At 43.1% G+C, this 23,189-nt stretch overlaps 1 protein-coding gene across 1 annotated transcript in view; it reads right to left on the bottom strand.

The window, feature by feature from the left end:
• The window catches only part of PTPRQ (protein tyrosine phosphatase receptor type Q), a 377,099-nt gene that overhangs the window by 297,975 nt on the left and 55,935 nt on the right, over nt 1-23,189 (bottom strand). Inside the window, exons 13-15 of the mRNA XM_066589856.1 lie at nt 18,899-19,049; nt 16,378-16,484; nt 14,562-14,659 (exon numbers count right to left, since the gene is read on the bottom strand). Of these exons, the coding sequence (XP_066445953.1) occupies nt 14,562-14,659; nt 16,378-16,484; nt 18,899-19,049 (356 nt within the window). The remainder of the gene's footprint in view (nt 1-14,561; nt 14,660-16,377; nt 16,485-18,898; nt 19,050-23,189) is intronic.

Raw genomic sequence — 23,189 nt, 5'->3', positions numbered from 1 at the left:
GCTCAGTCATGCGCACCTACGTCTCACTACAGGCTTGCGCATAATTGTTTCCTGGCTCTGCTGCTCCCGTTACATGACCGCCGTCATCCCGCCAGAGGGAAACAGTATACATAATATACGCTGCATACGGTGTCTGCTGGGGGTAGTAGTTGCTAATTAATACCCAGCTAAGTGTTACAGCAGGCTTGCGCATAATTGTTTCCTGGCTCTGCTGTGCCCGTTACATGACCGCCGTCATCCCGCCAGAGGGAAACAGTATACATAATATACGCTGCATACGGTGTCTGCTGGGGGTAGTAGTTGCTAATTAATACCCAGCTAAGCGTTACAACAGGCTTGCGCATAATTGTTTCCTGGCTCTGCTGCGCCCGTTACATGACCGCCGTCATCCCGCCACAGGGAAACAGTACACATTATATCCGCTGCATGCGGTGTCTCTGGTTTTTCACCTCACCATTTTAAAAAATTGAGGCAAAATACTTAAGGCCTACTACTGGGCTTTGTCCACTTCACTTTCGTCTGCGCTGTGAATTGCAGCAGCTCAGTCATACGCACCTAGGTCTCACTACAGGCTTGCGCATAATTGTTTCCTGGCTCTGCTGCGCCTGTTACATGACTGCCGTCATCCCACCACAGGGAAACAGTACACATTATATCCGCTGCATGCGGTGTCTCTGGTTTTTCACCTCATCATTTTAAAAAATTGAGGCAAAATACTTAAGGCCTACCACTGGGCTTTGTCCACTTCACTGGTTCTGCGCTGTGAATTGCAGCAGCTCAGTCATATGCACCTAGGTCTCACTATAGGCTTGCGCATAATTGTTTCCTGGGGAGGCGCGGAGATCAGGCAGCATGTACAGTGCAGGCAGGGGAACACTCTCCAAGGCCTTTGTCAGCTTTATGGCTTCCCAGCAAGACTGTGTTACTGCTCCCAGTCAAGGCTGAGTAGGCAAGAGCACTGTAAAAGGATGGTGAGGGAGTTCGTAGCCAATCGCACGACCATCCTCCGTGACGCCTCTGCTCCCTACAACTACAGGGTGTCGAAGCTGGACACGTGGCCTGAACTCGCGCTGTATGCCCTGGAGGTGCTTGCTTGCCCTGCGGCTAGCGTCTTGTCAGGGTGTTTAGTGCGGCTGGGGGAATCATCACGGATAAGTGTAGCCGCCTGTCAACTGACAGTGCCGACAGGCTTACACTCATAAAGATGAACAAAGCCTGTATTTCTCCAGACTTCTCTTCTCCACCAGCGGACAGCAGCGGTACCTAAACAATACGTAGGCTGCACCCGCGGATGGAAGCATCGTTCTCTATCACCATAAAAAACGGGGACCTTTTAGCTTCATCAATCTGTGTATTATATTCATCCTCCTCCTCCTGCTCCTCCTCCTGAAACCTCATGTAATCACGCCGAACGGGCAATTTTTCTTAGGCCCACAAGGCTCAGTCATATTACTTTTGTAAACAATGTTTATACGTTTCAATTCTCATTAAAGTGTTGAAAGTTGCACCTGAACCAATTTTTATTTTAACTGGGCTGCCTCCAGGCCTAGTTACAAATTAAGCCACAGTAAGCTAAGCGATTAATGGGTTTCACCTGCCCTCTTGGTTGGGCATGGGCAATTTTTCTGAGGTACATTACTACTGTTGGTACACCAATTTTTTGGGGCCCTCGCCTACAGTGTAATCCTAGTAATTTTTATGGGCTTCGCCTGCACTCATGGTACAGCAAGGTGTGTGGGGTTGGCCTACACTTTTGCTACATAAATGTAACTGGGGCCTTGTCTATACTGCAACTACTGAAATGTGAAAGAGACTGTTATCTCCCTAAACTGCTGCAACGGGAATGTTACTGTGGCCTGTCTTGACTGCTACTACTACTGAAATGGAACTAATACTGTGCTCCCCCTATACTGCTGCTTCGGAATTGTTACTGGGGCCTGTCTAGACTGCTACTATTAATAAAATGGAACTAAGACTGTGCTCCCCCTATACTTCTGCTTCGGAATTGTGACTGGGGCCTGTCTAGACTGCTATTACTGAAATGGAACTAAGACTGTGCTCCCCCTATACTGCTGCTTCGGAATTGTTACTGGGGCCTGTCTTGAGAGCTACTATTACTGAAATGGAACTAAGACTGTGCTCCCCCTATACTGCTGCTAGTGATATGTTACTGGGGCCTGTCTGGACTGCTACTACTACTGAAATGGAACTAATACTGTTCTCCCCCTATAATGCTGCTAGTGATATGTTACTGGGGCCTGTCCCTAATGCTACCGCTGAAATGTTACTAATTCTGGGCTCTGCCTATACCGCTGCTAATGCTATGTCACTGGGGTGTGGAAACGGAGGCTTCCCAAAGACATGATGGCGGCGAGGCCATTTCCCACCAACGCGGTTACTGTTAAGGTGCATATAACCACGGACACGTGAAGAGGACACGTAGTGCCTCAAAAACATCCCACTCCTCCTCCAACAATGAAAACATTCTTGGCAAATACCTTTGCATTGGTCCGTCTGGTGGCAGTCCAAGAATTTCACTTTTAACGACACAACAAGAGAGCCCCCCCACCATCCCCCCCTCACGGCCCACTTAATCCTGGCCACATTCCGAAAACCAACTAAATAAAACCGCGCTACTAGGTCCGCAGTCGCCACCACATTCCCACCAACGTGGTTACTGTTAAGGTACATATTACCAGTCTGACTGGGGCATGCACTGTGGGCCGAAGCCCACCTGTATTGTATCTGACGTTAGCTCTGCTGAGCAGGGCACTGCAATGGGATACATTTATGTACCGCCGGTGGGTTCCAGGGAGCCACCCATGCTTTGGGTCCACACGGACTTCACATTAGGGATTTGTACCTGCCTGTGTCTATGTATTAAAAACCCCGGTCAGACTGGGGCATGCAGTGTGGGCAGAAGCCCACCTGCATTTAATCTGACGTTACCTCAGCTGTGCTGGGCAATGCAATGGGATTTATTTATGTAACGCCGGTGGCTTCCTGGGAGCCACCCATGCTGTCGGTACACACGGAGTTGTACCTGCCTGTGTGTACTTATAAAGAACCCCAGTCTGACTGGGGCATGCAGTGTGGGCCAAAGCCCAGCTGTATTTAATCTGACATTAGCTCTACTATCCGGGGCACTGCATTGGGACAAACTACAGGAGCAATACAGCGCTAATGAGACGTGCACAGCTACGCTAGCATTGGAGTCCGCTGTAGGCACGCGATTGCTGAGGGTTTGTGCAGAGGCCTATGTCCTGGGTGCAGTGAAAGTCTGCTTCCAGCCTAGGATTGCTGAATCTGTGGGCCAAGGCCTATGCCGTGGGCGCGGTGCAAGTCTGCCATGTTTGGCCGCTCAGATCAATTTTTTGTTCATGTCTTGGGTTTCCTAGGACCCACCTATGCTGTTGGTGCAAACTTTGTGCCCATTGCGGTGTTTGACCTGTCTGGCACAAAGACACTGACTGACTTGGGTCGAGGGCAGAGCGCTGATGGCTTTCCCCTTGCAGTGTGGATTGAGCTATGCGACACATTGACAGAATGAATACTGTGTGGCACATGGATTCCCCATTGCTATGCCCACGTTTGCAGCTCCTGACGGAGGTGGCACAGGATTGGACTTCTCATTGCTTCTGTACAGCATTGTGGGCTATCGCCCCGCCCCTTTTAAACAGGGTCGCTGCCTGGCCCTGCTAACCCTCTGCAGTGTGTGCCTCCGGTTCCTCCTCATGGCAGACGCACTTATAAATAGACATGAGGGTGGTGTGGCATGAGGGCAGCTGAAGGCTGCGCAGGGACACTTTGGTGTGCACTGTGGACACTGGGTCGTGCGGGGGAGTTGGGCAGCATGTAACCCAGGAGAAGTGGCAGCGGAGTGTCATGCAGGCAGTGATTGTGCTTTGTTGGAGGTAGTGTGGTGCTTAGCTAAGGTATGCCTTGCTAATGAGGGTTTTTCAGAAGTAAAAATTGTTGAGAGGGGGGGGCACTCTTGCCGCTATTGTGGCTTAATAGTGGGACCTGGGAACTTGAGATGCAGCCCAACATGTAGCCCCTCGCCTGCCCTATCCATTTCTGTGTCATTCCCATCACTTTCTTGAATTTCCCATATTTTCACAAATGAAAACCTTAGCGAGCATCGGCGATATACAAAAATGCTCAGGTCGCCCATTGACTTCAATGGGGTTCGTTACTCGAAACGAACCCTCGAGCATTGCGGAAAGTTCGACTCGAGCAACGAGCACCCGAGCATTTTGGTGCTCGCTCATCTCTAAAATTGAACATTTTTACATTAAAAAGTTGCATACCAAAATTTGCAATGGTTTAGGTCAATTGCACACAGACTCTTCAAAAGCTCAGCACATGTACATCTGCTATTTTCATCCAAGAATCAGAAAAGAATAGGATATATTGCGATTATTTTTACTTGGACTTTCTATACGAGTAAAAATAAAGCCCATGTGCATGCACCCACTCAAATGTGTGCTATTTCTGTCTGAAGAAGAAAGGATACTATACCCGACATACAAAGAATTTCACTGACGAATGTCTGGATTTAGACAAAATGTGACCCTGGGCAAAATTGAAAGTGGGGCCCCAAATTCTGTAATATTGCACCAATGCAGTCACATTTAGGGGGTTCTGAGGTTTCTTTTCTTTTAATTTATGCTCCCCATGGCTAAACATAATACAAGATCCTATCCTGTACTTACCTCTCCTGGGTCCTCACAATTCCAGGCTTCCCTCTGATGCAGCCGTCAGCCTATTGATGGGATGTCACAATCTCATAGGCTGCTGCAGCCAATCACAGGCTTCTGTGTGAGACTGCATCCTGCATAAAGACCTGGCGCGGAATAGAAAGGTGTGGCACTGGACATGCAGGGAACCAGAAGAGGTAAGTATAGGATTTTGTTATTATGTTTGGGTATGGGAGCACAAATAAAAACATAAAATAAATTGGACAATCTCTTTAAGGCTACCATGGGTCCTGGGCTGTATGAAGATTGTGGGCCCCCACCAGTATAAAGATTTGATTATCTGACATTTACTATATAGCTACAACGACAGGGTCAAATTACTGCATAAATACAGCACGAGAACTAAAGGCCCTTTTACATGGGACAAGTGTTGGGCAAACGATGCCCAAAACTCGTCCCCGTGTATACTCGCTCCAGTGCTGTTACACAGGAGTGATTATCGCTGGCTCACTCACAGAGCGGCCAGCAGAGAGGCGGGGTGACTGGAGGAGATTTCTCTTCACGCTCTCCCCCCGCCCCTCTCCACTCACTGTAAGCAGTGGCGTTCAGTACCGATGGTCGTTCAGGAGTTTAAGCATGCTTAAAACTGAACGACTGGATGACTCTCATCCAGTTGTTCAGTTTCTGCATGCTGTTACATGGGACGATTATCATTTAAAACCCTGAGGGCCTTAAGTTTACTACATAGATACAGTAACAGATCCAAGTTTCCTGCATAGCTATGATACCAGAATCAAGTTTACTGTATAGATACAACACCAGAATGAAGCTTACTACACAGATACAGTAACAGCACCGGGCTTAGTGCATAGATTTGTGAGGGTTATGAACATATTAATTTATATATGTATGTATCTTTATACGTTTCCGGAGGCTGTAGGCCTAAATTGTACACTCTATTCTGTGTCCTATAAAAAGCTCTGCTAAAATGCTTGTACATTTAGGCTAGTACTTAATTACATTAAGTACTGGTGTAATCTTAAGTGTCCATCATGTCTCCAAGATCTTGTTTATCTCGTTACACTGATCAAAAGGTTGTATGGAATGCTTTGTTTCTTACTGCTGTCTAGGTAGGGCATGTGATTAGAATGTAGAGTGTGATGATAATCAGGGTACCAGACACGATGTCTACAAACAAACAAATAAAGCATTGTTTATAGAGAAGACAAAATTATGTACCAGTAAAACAGGTCAACCTCTGTAACACTAGCCTCTGATACGCCTACTATTTTTTGTATAAGAAAGACAATGTACACAATAAACTCAGATTGCTCTAAGACACGACCGTGATGCCTGTGTCTATTGCTTTCTCATGGTGGCTGCCATAACCACCTTTGATTTGGAGCCCCACAGCATATTAACGTAACATGGATTTATCCCTATCAGTAATTGGCGCCCGATCGCGGGGCTTGATGGAACAAGAGGACCACCTACACCTCGAACCCCCCCCGGACCCAGATGGGATAAGGAGCCACTCGGAACCACGGATTGACAAAAACTGCGCAGTAAGGTAAGGTTTTATCTTGCCACAATCTATCCGTGCTTCCTGGCTGCTCCTTTCCTGTCCGAGGGGTAAGAAGTGCATGCCTCTTATAAATCTTCAAGCTTTTTAAGAATTCATATGGTGGGCTGAATATGCTGTGCGGGTGTTTAACTGTTATTGTCTTTATTTGTTACTTTGCATGGTCAGTGTACAGAATATGATACCCTATTGCCAATCTCTGGAAGGCATGGTATAACTTATACCAGGGAAGCCTAAAATTTTCAGGGGATAAAACCCCTGATGGGATCCTCTTATAAACATAAGAGAAGTAGTAGAGACGAGGTAAAATATGCAGGGTGAGGATGATACCCTATTGCCAATCTCTGGAAGGCATGGTATAAGTTATACCAGGGAAGCCTAAAATTTTCAGGGGATAAAACCCCTGATGGGATCCTCTTATAAACATAAGAGAAGTAGTAGAGACAAGGTAAAATATGCAGGGTGAGGAAGTACAGAATATGAAACCCGCTTGCCGATCTCGGGAAGGCATGGTATAAATTGTACCAGGGAAGCCTAAAATTTTCAGGGGATAAAATCCCTGAATGGGAGCCTCTTATAGGTATAAGAGAAGTAGTTGAGACGGGGGGAAATAAGCAGGGTTGGGAAGTACCGACACTTTTAGACAAGTGAGGAAGTACTGACACTTAAAAAAAGTACTGACACTTTAGTAACTGACATGCAAATGTTTTTGTCTTTATGTGTGTGTATAAATGGAAGGACCTGTATGAGAGTTAGACTGTGCTATATGGTGTATACTGTCCGGTAACCAGAAACGAAATGAAGCAAAAATGACCAAATGCTGAGCCAGACCACAGGGGGTGGAGCTAGGTGATGTAAGGAGATGGGAGGGAAGAACAATAGGAACAGGTCTTGCTCCACCCTACACACAGTCCAGCCTAGGTGAGAAGTGTGTCTCCATTTTAAGTGGATGTTGGTGTATATATATGTATATTGTGGTAATGTATACAGTGAAGGTCACTCTTAGACTCCATGTTAAGTCTCTCACTTGAACAAATGGAGTGACCAAAGGAGGGGCATCTAATTTTATTCCTGAGACTAGTTGTGTGAGATAATAGCCCAGGATTACCACAGTGTATATATGTATATACAGATTCGTGGAATATGTGGAATTCAAAAATATTGGGTTGTGTTAATTTGAATATTATTGAATTAAGATATTAATATGAGATAATTGTGTACTTGAAACACCTGATAAGTACTTTAGTCAAATTAATAACAAAAGTTCTATTTAAAGTGTAATTCATCTTCAATGAACAACAGTATTTTATTTGAAGAGTGTATAAAGAAAATAATAATAATAATAAGCCTCTTGGTGTACATAAACCGCCAGCCATTGTCCATACTGCTGGTAAAGAGGATAAGGTATGGAAGACTGCATAAGAAAATAGTGAAACAAACAATTGTTTTATGTGTGTGAAAGAATAAAAATTATAAGCCTCTTGGTGTACATAAACCGCCAGCCATTGTCCATACTGCTGGTAAAGAGGATAAGGTGTGAAGGATGGCTGGGGAGGTTGGCGGATGAGTGTTGGTCCCCATCCCACTTGTTGGGGTCCCAATCAACTACAGTATGGGCCTTTTGTGGTGTCTTATTCTCTTTGAGGCGTAATTTGAACTAAGTCTTGCTCCTTGCAGCAATATATATTAATGGCGCTGTGAACAGGATTACGCAGAGAGTAATACACTAGTTTGTTTTAAAGGAAAATTTTGATAAACTGATAGTTGAAGAATTTCTTGTGATAATCGGGCTTAGTGTGAAAATGTCGCCTTTTAAGAAAATCCGCAATAGTACGAAAATGTCGGTAGCTAAGAACAAAGAAGTGTCCGATGAATTGTTAATTATGCCAGGGTGGAATAAAGCCCCCTATAATATATTGGCCGCTGAGTGGTCGCAGTGTGGTGAATATCAGTATGTGGGTAGAAATGGGCATAAGTTGTATTGTGTTTGTCATTGGGTAGCCTATTCTGAGCAAATTGTGTAAAAACCGCGGTACTAAGAGTTTTTCTTATCTATACATAATTCGCTCATTATTGGAAGTCTGGTGTACAGTAAATACAATCCCAATTTCTACTTCACATATTATCAGTCCGTATAGGAATGAATAAAACCCCCCTTAGTGAGTGTGAATTTGCAGTTTTTGTAAGGTGGGGGCAAGTGTATTACATTCTGGGTTAATCTTAAATAGACAGCCCAGGTTAGTTACACACAATAGAAGATGGTCACAGGCAGTGGAACCTGTTATACAGCTTTGCTATCTGTCTGGACAAGTTTCTGTGTTCTATAGAAGATAAGATAAATTTCAAAGGGTGGAGTACTGGGCTTTAGAAGACCTACTTGTCTTTGCAAAGAAATCTGAATTAAGAATTGGTTATATTTGGCTACATAGGAAGTATGTTGTATCATATATATATATATATACTGTTCAGTAGCTGAAAATGAAATGAGAAAAGAATTCAAAGATGTTCTCTCATTGTCGGGTTAGTTCCCTCTTTCATCTTCACCCCCTCCTTCATCTCAATTCCAACCGTCTCCTCCCCACCCTATGCCAAGTCATCCACTCCAAGGTCAAACATTGGACTGGAGGGATGGACCTGCTGGCATTGTGGACAACAGAACCCGGATTGGAGAGAGAGCTGCCCTGCTTGCGGAGCTCCTCGGTGCAAACCGGTTATGCCTATGCTCACTAGATCCTAGGCTAGTGAGTGGAAGCATGAGAAGGAGGACAAGGAGGAGATGCAGGAGTATATGTAGAACAGGGAAGGCAGCGGGAACTATAATCTAAAATTATGTGAAAGACTATTGTGGCACAGATTGGGATAAAATTAAACATAGGGAATTGAGAAGTGGTAAAATATTTTTAATTTGTCTGAAACATTGGGGAAAAAGAAAAAAAAAATTGAGAGAATCCTCCTTGTCTCTTTCTAATATCACACAAAGAGAAGGAAGAAAGTGTAAAACAATTCTATGCCCCCCTTCAACAACGTTTGTCAGATCTGGGATATAGGGGCATAGAAGAGATGGGTAAACATGTACTTAGTATGGCCTTTGTAGAAGGTCTATTGAAATCCCTAAGGTCATAGATAATAAGCCAGAGTGGAGACAGTCTGAATCTCCGGCCCCTTTTGAGACAAAAGGGCATTTATGTAACTGTCCTGCAGGCTTGGACTCCGCATGAGGGGACTGTGCTGTTGCAATATGTTAATGACTTTCCAGCTTTGTGCTGAGGATCTGAAACATGTCAATCTGCATCTATTTCTCTTCTAAAAAATTTTTTTTTAGCAGAAAATGGCTGCAAGGCTTAAAAAGGAAAAATTACAGCTTTGTAAACAAAAGGTTGTTGTCTAGCTCAAGAAGGCAGACATCTCACAGAACGACGCAGGGCTGCAGTTCAAGCCATTTCTGTATCTTCTTCTGCTGCCAAAGCTTCGCACCTTTTTGGGACTTGTCTCATACTGCCGTCCCTGGCCTTTCATGCGACAGCAGTATTGACGCAAAAACATGGAGGACGTCCACGGTCACTTGGGTATTACTCCGGTAGCCCGAGGAGCCCCCTCCTGTGTCTGTGCGGTGGCAGCAGTACAAGTAAGGGTTGACAAGTCTTCTGAGTTGGTCCTGAACTACCCCCCCTAGTGGTTCTCACCCCTCATGACATCCAGAGTATACTTACTCAAGTACAACCTAAACATCTGTCTCTAGCTCGTCAAATAAAGTTGCAATGTGCTTTGCTCATGCCCCCCCTTTAATATTTCTTTTCAATGGTGAACCCGGCTACTCTTCTTCCAATCGAGTATCCTGTTTCAAATGGGGGAGGGGGAGGCATAGGTGATCAAATGGGGGAGGGGGATGCATAGGTGATCTATGTATTACAGATCAGCTATTTTTAAAAATTTTTGCAAATAAGAACATGATCTATTTGGAATAGAATATCAGCATGATTGTCTAGCATTGATGCAACAAGAAAGTTTAAGTTTTAAAGAGTTATTGAAACCCCTTGTTAATACATATTTTGAGTTGTATTTTATAGATGGTACCTGGGTGATTGACGACTCCACACCAGATGTTCACACAACAAGATCTCTAAAAGCAGAATGCCTCCGCATGTCTCGGTACAAGAAGCGGAACTGAAGGCCCTCACTGAGGCGTGTAGAGTGACAGAAGGTAACCATTTACACTGACTCCTGGTATGTATTCGGCATAGATCATGGTTACGGCCCAATATGGAAGGCCAGACATTTTTAAACTTCTGTAGGACAACCCATTGAGAATGGTGTAGCAGTACAGAACCTTATGAAAGCCCTACTCCTACCAGACAAAGTAGCAATCCTGAAGGTGAAAGCTCATACTAAAGCCAAGAGTGCAGAAGCAAAAGGCAACGCCCTAGCAGACTTCAGCGCAGACAGCGGCCCTCAAGCCGTGGAAGAAAGAAGGAAAGAAGATACTGACCGCACAAGTCAGAGACTATGATTTGGACTTTGATAAAAATTTGAACATTGATGTACTAAAGACATTACAGTCACAAGCCAGCAAAGAAGAAAAAGATAAATGGACTAATATGAGAGCAGTAGAACAGGGTGGCGTATGGCAAACAGTCAGTAACTTGCCTACCACGATCCCTGTACCCCATGATGGCCCAGCTGATCCATGGAAAGACTCACCTATCGAAGGCAGCTATGTTACCTACGCTTGAGAGAGAAAGGGTTGCCCCCTGGGTTCTTTGTAGATGCTACATCATTTGTCCAGTTTTGCATGAGCTATGCCGTAAGCAACAGGGTAGAAGTAAATTGACCACAAAGGCACTTGCCAGGACCACTCTACCCATTTCAGGGATTGCTAATTGACAACATTCAGCTCCCACGTGTTGGGAAGTATGAATATGTGCTTGTTGTTGATGTTTTTCAGGTTGGAGGCGTACCCTGTTACAAAAGTAAATGAGCAGGTAACCGAAAAGAAGCTCATGAATAAGGTAATCTGCAGATACGGGGTACCAGAGGTAATCGAGTCAGATAGAGGTACACATTTCACAGGTGAAATAATGCAACACTTCATGTCTGCCCTGGGTAACTCCCAGGCATTTGACACCCCTTATCATCCACAAAGAGCCAGAAAACCATATTGCATTATAATATTTCTCTTCAGGCAATGAAACCCTGCACCAGAGGAAAACGAAAATGGTATGATACCCTATTAGGGGGAATTGGTACAGGTGTAGGGGTTCTGAACTCTATAGATTTAGAGGTGATGAAGAATAAAATGGCTGGGGTAGGACAGGATGTTTCTAGATTGATAAATGTTCAGGCACAATGCATGCCTTCCTTGTTCCTCCCCCGATGTCTTGCATTAGGATATGATAAGGATGTATTAACGCTTTTTAATCTGGTTTTGCGGTTTAAAAGGATTTGTTTGTAAATATGAGTAAATTCATGAACTATACACAATGTAGCCTGCAATATGTATATATGATTCACGAGAGGGACAAAGCAGTCAGATGTGATGACAAATAATGAAAAATTGTGGAGAAATATTCTCAATAATGTAATTCCAGTAGCATCCTGGATACGGCCCCGGGCTGATAGTGTAGAATGCTCTGACGAGTATAGCACTGGAGAAATGACTTTTTATGATGTAAAGGACACAAGCCTGATGTGTAAGTCTGTAGTACTACCTGTGGTGTTCGGACCGCCTCTATATGCTTTACAATATTGGTTGCCCAAGTTCACAGGTATGATGATTTATAGTGAAAATAAAACCCATGGCATAGAGAACTGTGAAGAAACACTGGATGGCCTAGCATGCGGACGGAGTACAGCCGCATATGAGCCATGTTTCCAGCAGCCTTCAATCAGCATATGTGATTGGACGGTGTTACCTGCTTCTTCTATATGCTGATAGAAGTTGGCCCCCAATATGTATATATTCTTTGTTGCCAACCGAACTGGAACCACCAGTATGTATAATCTCACCACTCCATTGTCTGGATGTATACAGAACATATCGGTGATACATAGATTTACAGAAACTTACACATTTTTGCCAGATGCTGAAGCAACATTAAGGTACTACTGGTACCCAGATGCTATCCCTATGTCAACTCTGACAGTATCCTTGGGTAGAATTGTAAGACTAATGATAGATACTGAACACCTTTAAAAGCATTTGGATGTTACTAACCTCTCCCTTATGGAATTAGAAAAATGTATGGGTAGGAGATAAGCTAGTCAGCCTAGGTACTAAGATCCAGGTAGACACAGAGTATAACTGGTATGATATTTTTACTGGATGGTCACCTACAGCAGGAAAGATGATGGATTTTATGTTTCACCCATTACTAATACTGTTTCTTTTGTTCATTCTTTTGAGTGTTTGCAATTTATGGACATTCTGTGGGATACGGAGACAAGCAAATTATCTGGAATCGCTCCCTCTACGATATCGTTAAAACAGTCATACGTAAAAGAGCAACAACAGTGGGGATCCGGCGAAGAGGATATAAAGACCGGCAGGGGTGGCTTAGCACCCCTGATAGTACCACTACAAAGGCTCTTTTCAAGATGGACTGTTTCAAAATGGGGGATTGTGAGGGTTATGAACATATTAATTTATATATGTATGTATCTTTATACGTTTCCGGAGGCTGTAGGCCTAAATTGTACACTCTATTCTGTGTCCTATAAAAAGCTCTGCTAAAATGCTTGTACATTTAGGCTAGTACTTAATTACATTAAGTACTGGTGTAATCTTAAGTGTCCATCATGTCTCCAAGATCTTGTTTATCTCGTTACACTGATCAAAAGGTTGTATGGAATGCTTTGTTTCTTACTGCTGTCTAGGTAGGGCATGTGATTAGAATGTAGAGTGTGATGATAATCAGGGTACCAGACACGATGTCTACAAACAAACAAATAAAGCATTGTTTATAGAGAAGACAAAATTATGTACCAGTAAAACAGGTCAACCTCTGTAACACTAGCCTCTGATACGCCTACTATTTTTTGTATAAGAAAGACAATGTACACAATAAACTCAGATTGCTCTAAGACACGACCGTGATGCCTGTGTCTATTGCTTTCTCATGGTGGCTGCCATAACCACCTTTGATTTGGAGCCCCACAGCATATTAACGTAACATGGATTTATCCCTATCAGATTTTATACCAGAACTGAGCTTACTCAATTTGGGTTTGTTAAGGATTTTAATGCCCCAACTCAGTGTTTCTGCCTTATGTGAACATATCTTTAGGGTATGTACTCACATAAGGGCAATGCTGGCCCTGATTATGACTCATTGTCAAGCTTTAGTGATTTGTATACCTGTGGTTAGGGCAGCATGAATCTAATGACAGGTTCCCTTTAAGAACATAGCTCTGTTAGTCAAGCACATTAATGTTTCCATTGTACTATGTATAGGTCACTCCTAGCTAAAGTCTGCCCAACACTTCCAAACTAATAGCCTACGCACAATGCAGTACCAACTACTCTTATCATTACAGATTACATATCAGAAAGAGAAAGGTATGTAGATGACGTGCCATGTGTAGCTGCCTGATCATGCCTCTTTTCAGTAACACAAAAGCTGTAGTGATCCCAAAGATCACATGATTTAGAATGATCATCATGTATTGTACTGTATTTTTCGCTTTATAAGACGCACTTCTCTTCCTCCAAAAGCGGGGGGAAAGCTTATAAAGCGAACATGCCGAAATTTATCCCATCAGCATTTATTTGCGTGGTTGCGAGTTTAAACGCGTGATCGCACCCACTAAATCGTGGTCGCGCGAACAAATGTGCGATTACTTACCAGTTTTCTCTCTTCCCTACTGCCGCCCATACGTGCCCCTGATTGGTGGTGAGCGCCGGCGGGAACTGCTGCTGCTGCCCCGCCTCCACCAATCAGGTCGCTGTGACACGGAGCTCCACTGTTTCAGACCTCTGCTGCTCCTTCTGCTCCGTTGCCTGGCACTATCCCTTGCACTGTTTCTGGGTGAGTTCAAAATATTTTTTACCTATTTTCCACCTCTAAAACAGGGGTGCGTCCTATCATGTGGTGCCTCCCATAAAGCAAAACATACGGTATATTGCAAAACAATTATTCTGTGTGTGCAATACCTATAGGAAAACAACAATTTATAATATATCATTCAGGTTTATATTCCCACAGTGCCAGCTCTAGATTTTTAGGTTGGTGAAATCATGTTACGTGTAATACACACAAAGGCTCACTAATGAAATGACCACTTACCCGAAACTTCTCATATCTTCCACGAGGGAACTTCCAAGATAAGTAAATGGAATGTTCCTCTTGACCAAGAACTTCCAGGGCTGATGGTGGATCAGGATCTACAATGGAAATTCATCAAAACTGATTGTTCTCTACATTTAGGCCTCCTTCACATGGGCGACATGGCATTGCAGAGAGAAAATCGCAGTAATACCGCGATTATGTAGTGCTACAAAGTTGCATGTAGCACCACATGCAAGGATTTTTTGGAGGGGCTTGAAATATAAGCCCTACCCCAAAAATATGCCGTAGCTGCAGGGAAAAAAAAGTATACATCACCTAGATGCGGTCCCTGGGTTCTGCTGCAGCTTCTTCTCAGTCCCCGGCAGTCTTCTTCTTCATCTCTTCTGGCTGGGGATTGAAAAATCCCCGCCTCATGGAAGCAGTGGCTGTGATTGTCTGATAGTTAGCCAATCATAGCCAGTGCTTGATGAATGGCTGTGATTGGTTCTTCGAGCGCTGGCTGTAAATGGCTAAGCGTCAGCCAATCACAGACAGCGTTTCCCGGAGGTGGGGATTTTTCAATCCCCGCCAGAAGAGATGAAAAACAAAACAGTGCCGGGGACCAAGAGGAAGCTGCAGCAGCGTCAGACAGCACTTCCAAGGTGATGCATGTGTTTTGTTTTTCCTTCAGCTAGTGCTTATTTTAGGCTTTGACAGTAGGATTTCCTACTGTTAAAGTTGCATCGCTGGAAAATCGCGTTTTCATGTGATGCAACAGGGAGGAAGGCTCCACATAGTGAAACATAGGCTACAAAACCTCACCAGTCGCGGGCATATCGTGGGACCGCAAAGTTTTTGTGTCGGGTTGTTGTATCCTACAAAACATTGCATGTGTGAAGGAACCCATAGGAAAACATCGGCTTCACATACATGCAATTTGTAGTTTGATGGAGGCCTTCTACTGTAGTTAGATACTATCGATTTGTTGCAGAAGTTTAAAAGCCTTAGGCCGCCTGTCCACGGGCTTTGCAGATCTCCGCCGTGGGAGCAGGAGCCGGCAGCCGGATCTCCGCTCTCAGCCTTATCTAATAGATAGGCTGACTGCGGAGGACCGTGGAGAATCGCGGCAAATCGCAGCATGCTGCAATTTGCCGGCCGCGATCAGGGAATCACAATGATTCTCCGCTCGTGGACAGGGGGGAAGCGCTCTCAATAGCAGCACTATGGAGAGCTTGAACTGTATTTCCTGCGGCCGGATTATCGCCATGGGGAACTTAATTTAAACTCGCCCGTGGACAGGCAGCCTTAGAGTTTATTCACATAGTGTTGTGTTTGAATCTGTGATATGGCTTTCATAGCCTGCTACGTGTTACATTGTACCTTTGTGTAGCTCCAGTTTTCATACATGCATTCAGAGATTTATTGTCCTATAGATTCCATATAGATTCTTGCCAAACATAATTGTGCTATGCCTCATTGCCTGCCTGTATTTGGTATGTATTCTCCTTTTGAAGCTTTATCTTCAGGCGCACCATACAGCAGCAAATGGAGGGCAAACAGAGCTGTAATTTGTGTGTTGCCATGATATGCATGTGGCAATACTGTCTGCGTATATAGCCTCAGTCTGTGGGTCTGTGTTTTTGATATAAAAACATGTTGTATGTTCCAGTGTACCTATAGCAGTACCAAAGACACGGTGGGGCAATAATGTGCAGTATTCAATTTCAACTCCTTCTTTAGATACATATCGAAGTAGACTATTCCCTATTTTATGCTACTGTACATTGTATCACATGAATGTTTATAAATACAAACCTAAATCTACTATATGTACCTGTACTGAGCTTCATAATTGCAGGAGAACTTTGCTTCGATCCACATGTTGTCACAATACTGATACCATATTCAACCCCAGGTAATAGGCCATTGAAAATGTACTGTCTATAAGACACAAAAAATTGCAGATATGTTTGCTGTAATAATTGGGGTACAACTACAAGAACACCAAAACAGTGCAATAACATATAAACACATGTACAGTTGGCTTTTTAAAGGGCTTTTATGGGACTTGGATATTGATGATCTTTCTTCAGGATAGGTAATGAATATCCAGTGAGTGGGGTTATGATGTTTGGGATCTGTCCGATCAGCTGTTTGAAGTGGCAGTTGTCTATGACACTGGGGCGAGAGCTGAAGGGAACTGACCTACTCTCAAGCTATGTGACTGATGAACGTGACATCACATGCCTGAGAAGAGCCCGCGGCCTCTTCCATCAGCTGATCGGCAGGGGCCCCGAGTGCCAGACCCCCATCAATCTGATATTGATGACCTATCCTGAGAAAGAGTCATCATTATCTTAATCCCGGAAAACCCTTTTAAGGCATTGAAGAAATGTTAAAAATATTTGTATAATGTGAAAAATAGATAACTAATGCAAATTAGTTCATTAACACATCTTTAGCTATTGCAAACTAAACTGGACAAATACTGGTGCACAAGATGCACTATGCTCTGGTCTCTCACCACTGGCATAACTATAGGGGATGCTAGAGGTGCGATTGCACCCGGGCACAGAAGCCTTAGGGGTCCATAAGGCCTCTCTTCTCCATATAGGGAGCCCAGTACTATGAATATAACATTATAGTTGGGGCCCTGTTACAGGTTTTGCATTGGGGCCCAGGAGCTTCAAGTTACACCTCTGTCTCTCACCCAGTGCAAAGTGCAGCAGATTCAGCAACAGAAGTAGCTAAGAGGTAAAATGAAATCAGACAATTCAGAAAAATGGTGGAAAACTGTTATAAAAGTTGCGCTTTGTGTGAAGAGGACATGTGAAGATCTATTTTGTGGGGCCCTCCCTTTGGAGAGCTGTTTTAGCTGTGGTCACTTGTAGTTTTCTCTAGCCAACAAACTAGTAACACTGAAAGACCAAATATAAACATTTTTGCTTCCATAATCCTAAAAACGTAATTACATTGCTGGTTAGTGAATAGAATATACTGGTAATCACAGTGTTTCATAAAACTGCCCTTCAGTGCAAGTGTTGCGGGGGCGCAGGTTTCAGGGTATAATGGAGCCACGGAGTTAACAAAAATATACAATGATCTATTTAAGAATATAAAAATGGTGATTATACCAGTATGAGCATAAGTAGCAACAGAAGTAACTGGAAATAAACTATGGTTACTTAATGCTATTTGCACTAACTAAGTTCTATGTCCATTACTTACTATAAGCAATAAATCAAAACTATATGATTGACACTTGTAAAATATGACTGTTCTCAGCAAGAGAAGCCAAGTAATCTTGTGGATATGATACCTTTTATGACATTTGTAAGAGTTAGGGCTTCTTCATATGGGCATGATTTCGATCCGTTATGCAGCTGTGATAATCCCGGCCGCATAACGGGTCAAAACTAAACCATTGATTTCATTAGCAGTGTTGTCACCCATTAATATTATGGGCAAGAAAAAATAGGACCTGTCTTCCCGCTGTTTAATCAAACTTGTGTACTGCAGCATGGAGTTTGAAAACTCAGAGAGATAAATAAAAAGCTGTTCATGCGCACAGTTGCGCATACAGCCATGTATTTTTGCCCTTAGACAGCTAACAGTGGGACACAGACATGAGAAGGGGTACACAGTCCTTTGGGACAAGGTAATAATCGCACTAACTAGCAATCACTGCAGCGTTTCCCTATACAACTGCCCTGTTGTGAGTCTGTACTAGTGGGCACACTTATGATCCGGGTTGGAGCAGATCTCACTTACAGTTTGTTGCTGAAGAGGACAAGTGTCTCTGTTCCAGTATCCCCCTAAGTGGTTTCTGATTACACAAGCCATGGTACGTGGGCCCTGTAAAATCAGCACCAGTAATTGAAAGTCTCTATGCAGATCATGGCTCCATTGTCTCCTTGGGGTTCTAGTGGGTTCAGGGGGGCTCCTGGTGTCTCTCTTTCCAGATGCTGTGCTCCCCTCTCACTCGGTGATGTGTCCACAATGTCTTTAGGACCTGGCAGCGCCTTCTCTCCTTAGGCCTGCACCTTCAGACCGTCTCCACAGGGGCACCTCTCCCTGGCCACCACTTCCTGCTGAGCTCCAGCTACTGCATGGCCTATAAAGGCAGCGGGCTTACACCCATCCATTATACCCTATGCACAGAGGCTGCCTCTATTAACCTCTTCTGGGTAGTTCCTTACACAAGGACACAGTATATAACAGCCCAGATCTTAGGTTACAGGACCCATGTGAACGGAATATGGGAAATGTTTACGCAAGATCTGAATATAACTTGTGACTACTGTAAATTACAGATAATGTATAATATAAAACATGAGATACAAGTAAAAAAATACCTTTCAGTTGGTTGAACCATTTCAGTTTTCATGGTGCTTCCATCTTTTATGGAGACTATATATCCATCAAACTGTCCAGATGTCAGTTGCCAGGTGACACTTATTGACGTTGTATCCATTGTGTAGTTTACATATGTTACAGAACTAGGGACTTGCCATAAAAGAAATGTTCATATATAAGCAATATAAAACAAGATCGTGAAGTTTGACTAAAGTATAGTCAGTTATTAATGTGATTATGGTAAGGATACAAACTAGAAATAAAACTTTTTTTCAGATTTTTTTTAATCAAAGTCAATGGAAATGTAGTACAATATAGAGAATTTCCTAAATGCTTACATTATATCTAATAATATCAGTAATTATAATTACCCAAAAAGATATTGAAATGAGTTCATCCAGGAAATTTATCAGACTGTCCCTATATAATGTGAGATGATTTTTAATGCCTTTCATGTCGACCGTATACCATATTTACATTGAGGTTATATAAAGTGAATGAATCTGCTTTTTTAGTGAAACTGCACAAGTTTTGTTCATGGTCTGTGTCTAATATTACAGCTCAGTGCCTTTAACTGAATGCAGCTGCACTGTATTACAAGCAACCTAAGGGCGTAAATACATGGGCGAGTTTTTGTCACATTTTGCGACTCGAAACGTTCTGAAACAGTAAAACAGACAAAGCACAACATATAAGTATCACAGTTGGAGAATCTGTCCTCCACAGCCTTCCCTATGGAGGGATCCCTAGATGGGAGTATATAGCTCCAAGAAGTAGGAGGAAAACCTCAAGCAAAAAAACTCCCTGGCTGGATTGTCTCTAACCCCCCACACCAGAGAAGGGCCCTACTAGAATGTGGCTGTATGCTAGGTATCAGGGTTAATTCTAAAAGCAAAGGTGCCAGTATCCAGAATTTATTTAGGAATAAATCAGGTGTTTCCAATTTCCTATTATTGTCTGTTTCGGGATTGACTCAGTTTGAATAATGAGTCACCCCAATCCAAGCAGAGATAGTTACTATGATAAAACACAATTGATACACTATATAGAGATAGATCAGTTCAGGAAATAGTCCCTGAGTCAAAATGGTTGAGCCAACAACAAAATTAATGAGGAGGTTCAAGTGGGTGTGACGCGTTTCTGTTGGACCAACAACTCATCAGGAACCTAATTGTCTTGATAAAGATGGATTCAATTGCTACAAGATCTGGACTGGCGATTAAGGTTCAGAATCACCCACGCAAAGCAAGGAGTGTGATCCCAGGAGGCACAATCTCCTCCTCCTAAAAAATGCTAAGTCCAATTAAGGAGACAGACTCATGCTCAGATTGATAATGTCCTAAAAAGGCCATAAAAAGACCCTATGCTAGCTTAAGCTCCCTAATAGGATCCCCAGAGGACCCAATAATTCCTGGGTTCTGTTACAATCCCCTAACCAAAAAATAACAAAAGGAGAAAAGGAAAAGAAAATGATAGCATTGCCACCAGCCCTGATGGTGGAGTGGCAGTCATTTTTTTTTTATTTGGGGTCTTCCTCCTCCTCCTTGGAGCTATATACTACCATCTAGGGATCCCTCCATAGGGAAGGCTGTGGAGCACGGGTTCTCCAACCGTGATACTTATATGTTGTGCTTTGTCTGTTTTTACCTGTTAGTTAGTCTATAGCCCTTAGTTTTAATTTGATATTAATAAAGGTTCAATTCTAGGGCACTCGTCTGTGAATATGCTCTGTAGTAGCGAGCATTTTTGCTCATGCGTCCATCTGAAGCTGCCCTCAGACTAGTGCTGTTTCATGAAAAAAAAGAACACCTTTTGTGATTTCATACAATCCATTTCACTTTACGGATATGTGTGTTTTTCACCATGTACACCTCTATAACATTAAAGAGTCACTCCGGCGAAAAAGCATTTTTCCATTCCTGCACCCCAATCTGATTATCTGTCGCACTCTGGATGTCTCCTCTGTGTGTTTCAGTCACTTTCCTGCAGTGTAGCCCCCTGTCTGATGTTTATCAGCCACCATTTTGAGGCTAAGATTTTTCACTTTCAATTTCACATCATTCCCATAATGCATTCTCATAGCCTTAGCTAAGATTGTATCATTCTGCCTGCTTGGGGAAAGGGGCAGTTTAATTATCATTACCTTTAACTTATTCACCTAAATAAGCTACAGATCATAAGTATGCAGTCAGGAGGATGAGCTGTGATCTCCTCTATTATACCTGTGTGACAGGAGCTGTGTGATCATCATCAGTGATGGGAGTGCCTGTATCCTCCTGTAAGCTGTTTCAGTAGTAGATCCATGTAATAACATCACACAAACTAAGAATCTGACTAGAAAATGAATATATAACTCCTAAGTAGATCTGAGCTGCTCAGAATTGAGATCATATGGCCATCTGAGTACAAAGTGATCAAGACAGAAAGAAATAACCAACCTAGGTAACACTACCTCAATTATATATACTGAGGGGATGGCTACATAATGAATTTTAAAAATCACCAGATTGGCCCTTTAATGTAAATATTTTCAGTGTAACAAATGGTAATCATTATAACTTTTGGTGCCCATTGAGACTAGGACCATTGACGGAAAGCATAGAGTCATATGTCAATACTCTTAATCCACCACACTTATATTTTAGGTCCAGATTTCCTAGTAATGTATCTCTATGGAGCTCTGCTTTTCTGAAATGAAAACTGATATACAAAAAGTGTTAGCCCCAGACAGAGTTGTAGAGAATTTATTAACCTTGAAGCAACGTATCTCCACGTGAAGGGTATTAAATAATTAAAAATTGGATAAAGTATGTGCATTAGCATGCAAATTATGGTGCCTTTTATTATGCAAAATGCTACATTGTTTTCATTTATAGGTCGTAAAGTCTGTTATGTAACAAGGTGCCTTTTTGTCCACAGATTGTTGGTGACCAAGTGTGCCATGTCGTAAAGTTTAGACTCTGTGGATTCAAATGTCTGACTTTGAGAGAGGTCGGATAATTGGCATGTTTAAAGTGGGGGCATCAGATTGTAAAATCTCCAGAAGGACGGACTGGCTGTAATGCAGTGTCAGTACAGACCATGGTTATTCAGTCACACAGGAAGGCTCCAGTACTCGAAGACCTCTCACAGGTCCACGCAGAAGGAAAACACCACGTAAAGACCACCAAATTGTGCGGATGGCAGTTGCTGATATACGGGTGACTGCAGCACAGATCCAAGCAGTAGTTGGAGTCAGATTCACCCCATGAACAATTGTAAATCAACTTCTTGAATCTTGGTTGTATTCTCGGACCCCCATGCAATGTATTCTATTAACCCGATTTCTCTGCCAGCAATGACTAACGTGGTGTACTGCTAGATGCAACTGGACATACGAATGGAGAACATCTGACAAGTCTCATTTCTGTCTGGGGCAAAGTGATAATCCTCATCATATCAGTTGACGTTTTGGACAAAGGGCCCATGCTGCAGTGATTTCAGAGTGCCACACAGGTTCAAGGCCCTGGAGTTATGGTTTGGGGGGCAATTAGTTTTAACAACAGGACTGCGTTGGTGGTTGTTGAAGACACAATGACTGCATACCAGTATGCAGACAAAGGGGAACACTCCGTTGTCATACCCTTCATGACTACATCCAAAATGATATCTTTCAAAATGATAATGCCCATCCCCATACTGCAGCCATCACAAGACACATTTTGCAATGTCTCACAACCATGGATTGGACCATACGGTCTCCAGATTTATCCCCAATTGAGCACGTCTGGGACGTTATAGGTACATGCATTACGTCATATAACCACCCACCAGAACTGTCTGCACAAGTCGTACAGGCATGGAGAGACGTACCACATCAAGATATTCATACAGTTATTGATTCAATGCTTGCAAGGGTCCAAGAATGTATAGGTACCCGTGGTAGGCACACTTACTGAAATCTGTACTGAAGAGTAATAAACTTTGTTTGATTAATTCCAATTTGCCATGATTTATTCTGGATATGTACATATTGTGTACATATCTACCATGTTTAATGAAATCCCACCAATTCCTTCTGGGAGTAACACCTTCATTTTCCAATAATGTATCATCAGGCTGCATGCCTCCACCACTAGGGGGAGCTAACTGCATATGGATTTTTACTTTTAGTATTAAACTCAATGGGAGCCCAGAGCAGTAATTTCCTTAGTGGAAGCTGCAAATATCACTGTCATAGCGAGAAGAGAAAGCAATTCAGTCCATCCCCCTTCCTTCCCCTACCTATGGCTCCATAACATTCTCATGCCC

Source organism: Eleutherodactylus coqui, chromosome 2, assembly GCF_035609145.1.
Source record: "Eleutherodactylus coqui strain aEleCoq1 chromosome 2, aEleCoq1.hap1, whole genome shotgun sequence".
Classification (NCBI taxonomy): Eukaryota; Metazoa; Chordata; class Amphibia; order Anura; family Eleutherodactylidae; genus Eleutherodactylus; species Eleutherodactylus coqui.
The sequence above is the reverse complement of the archived record's forward strand: the minus strand, read 5'-3'. Positions and strand labels throughout refer to the sequence as shown.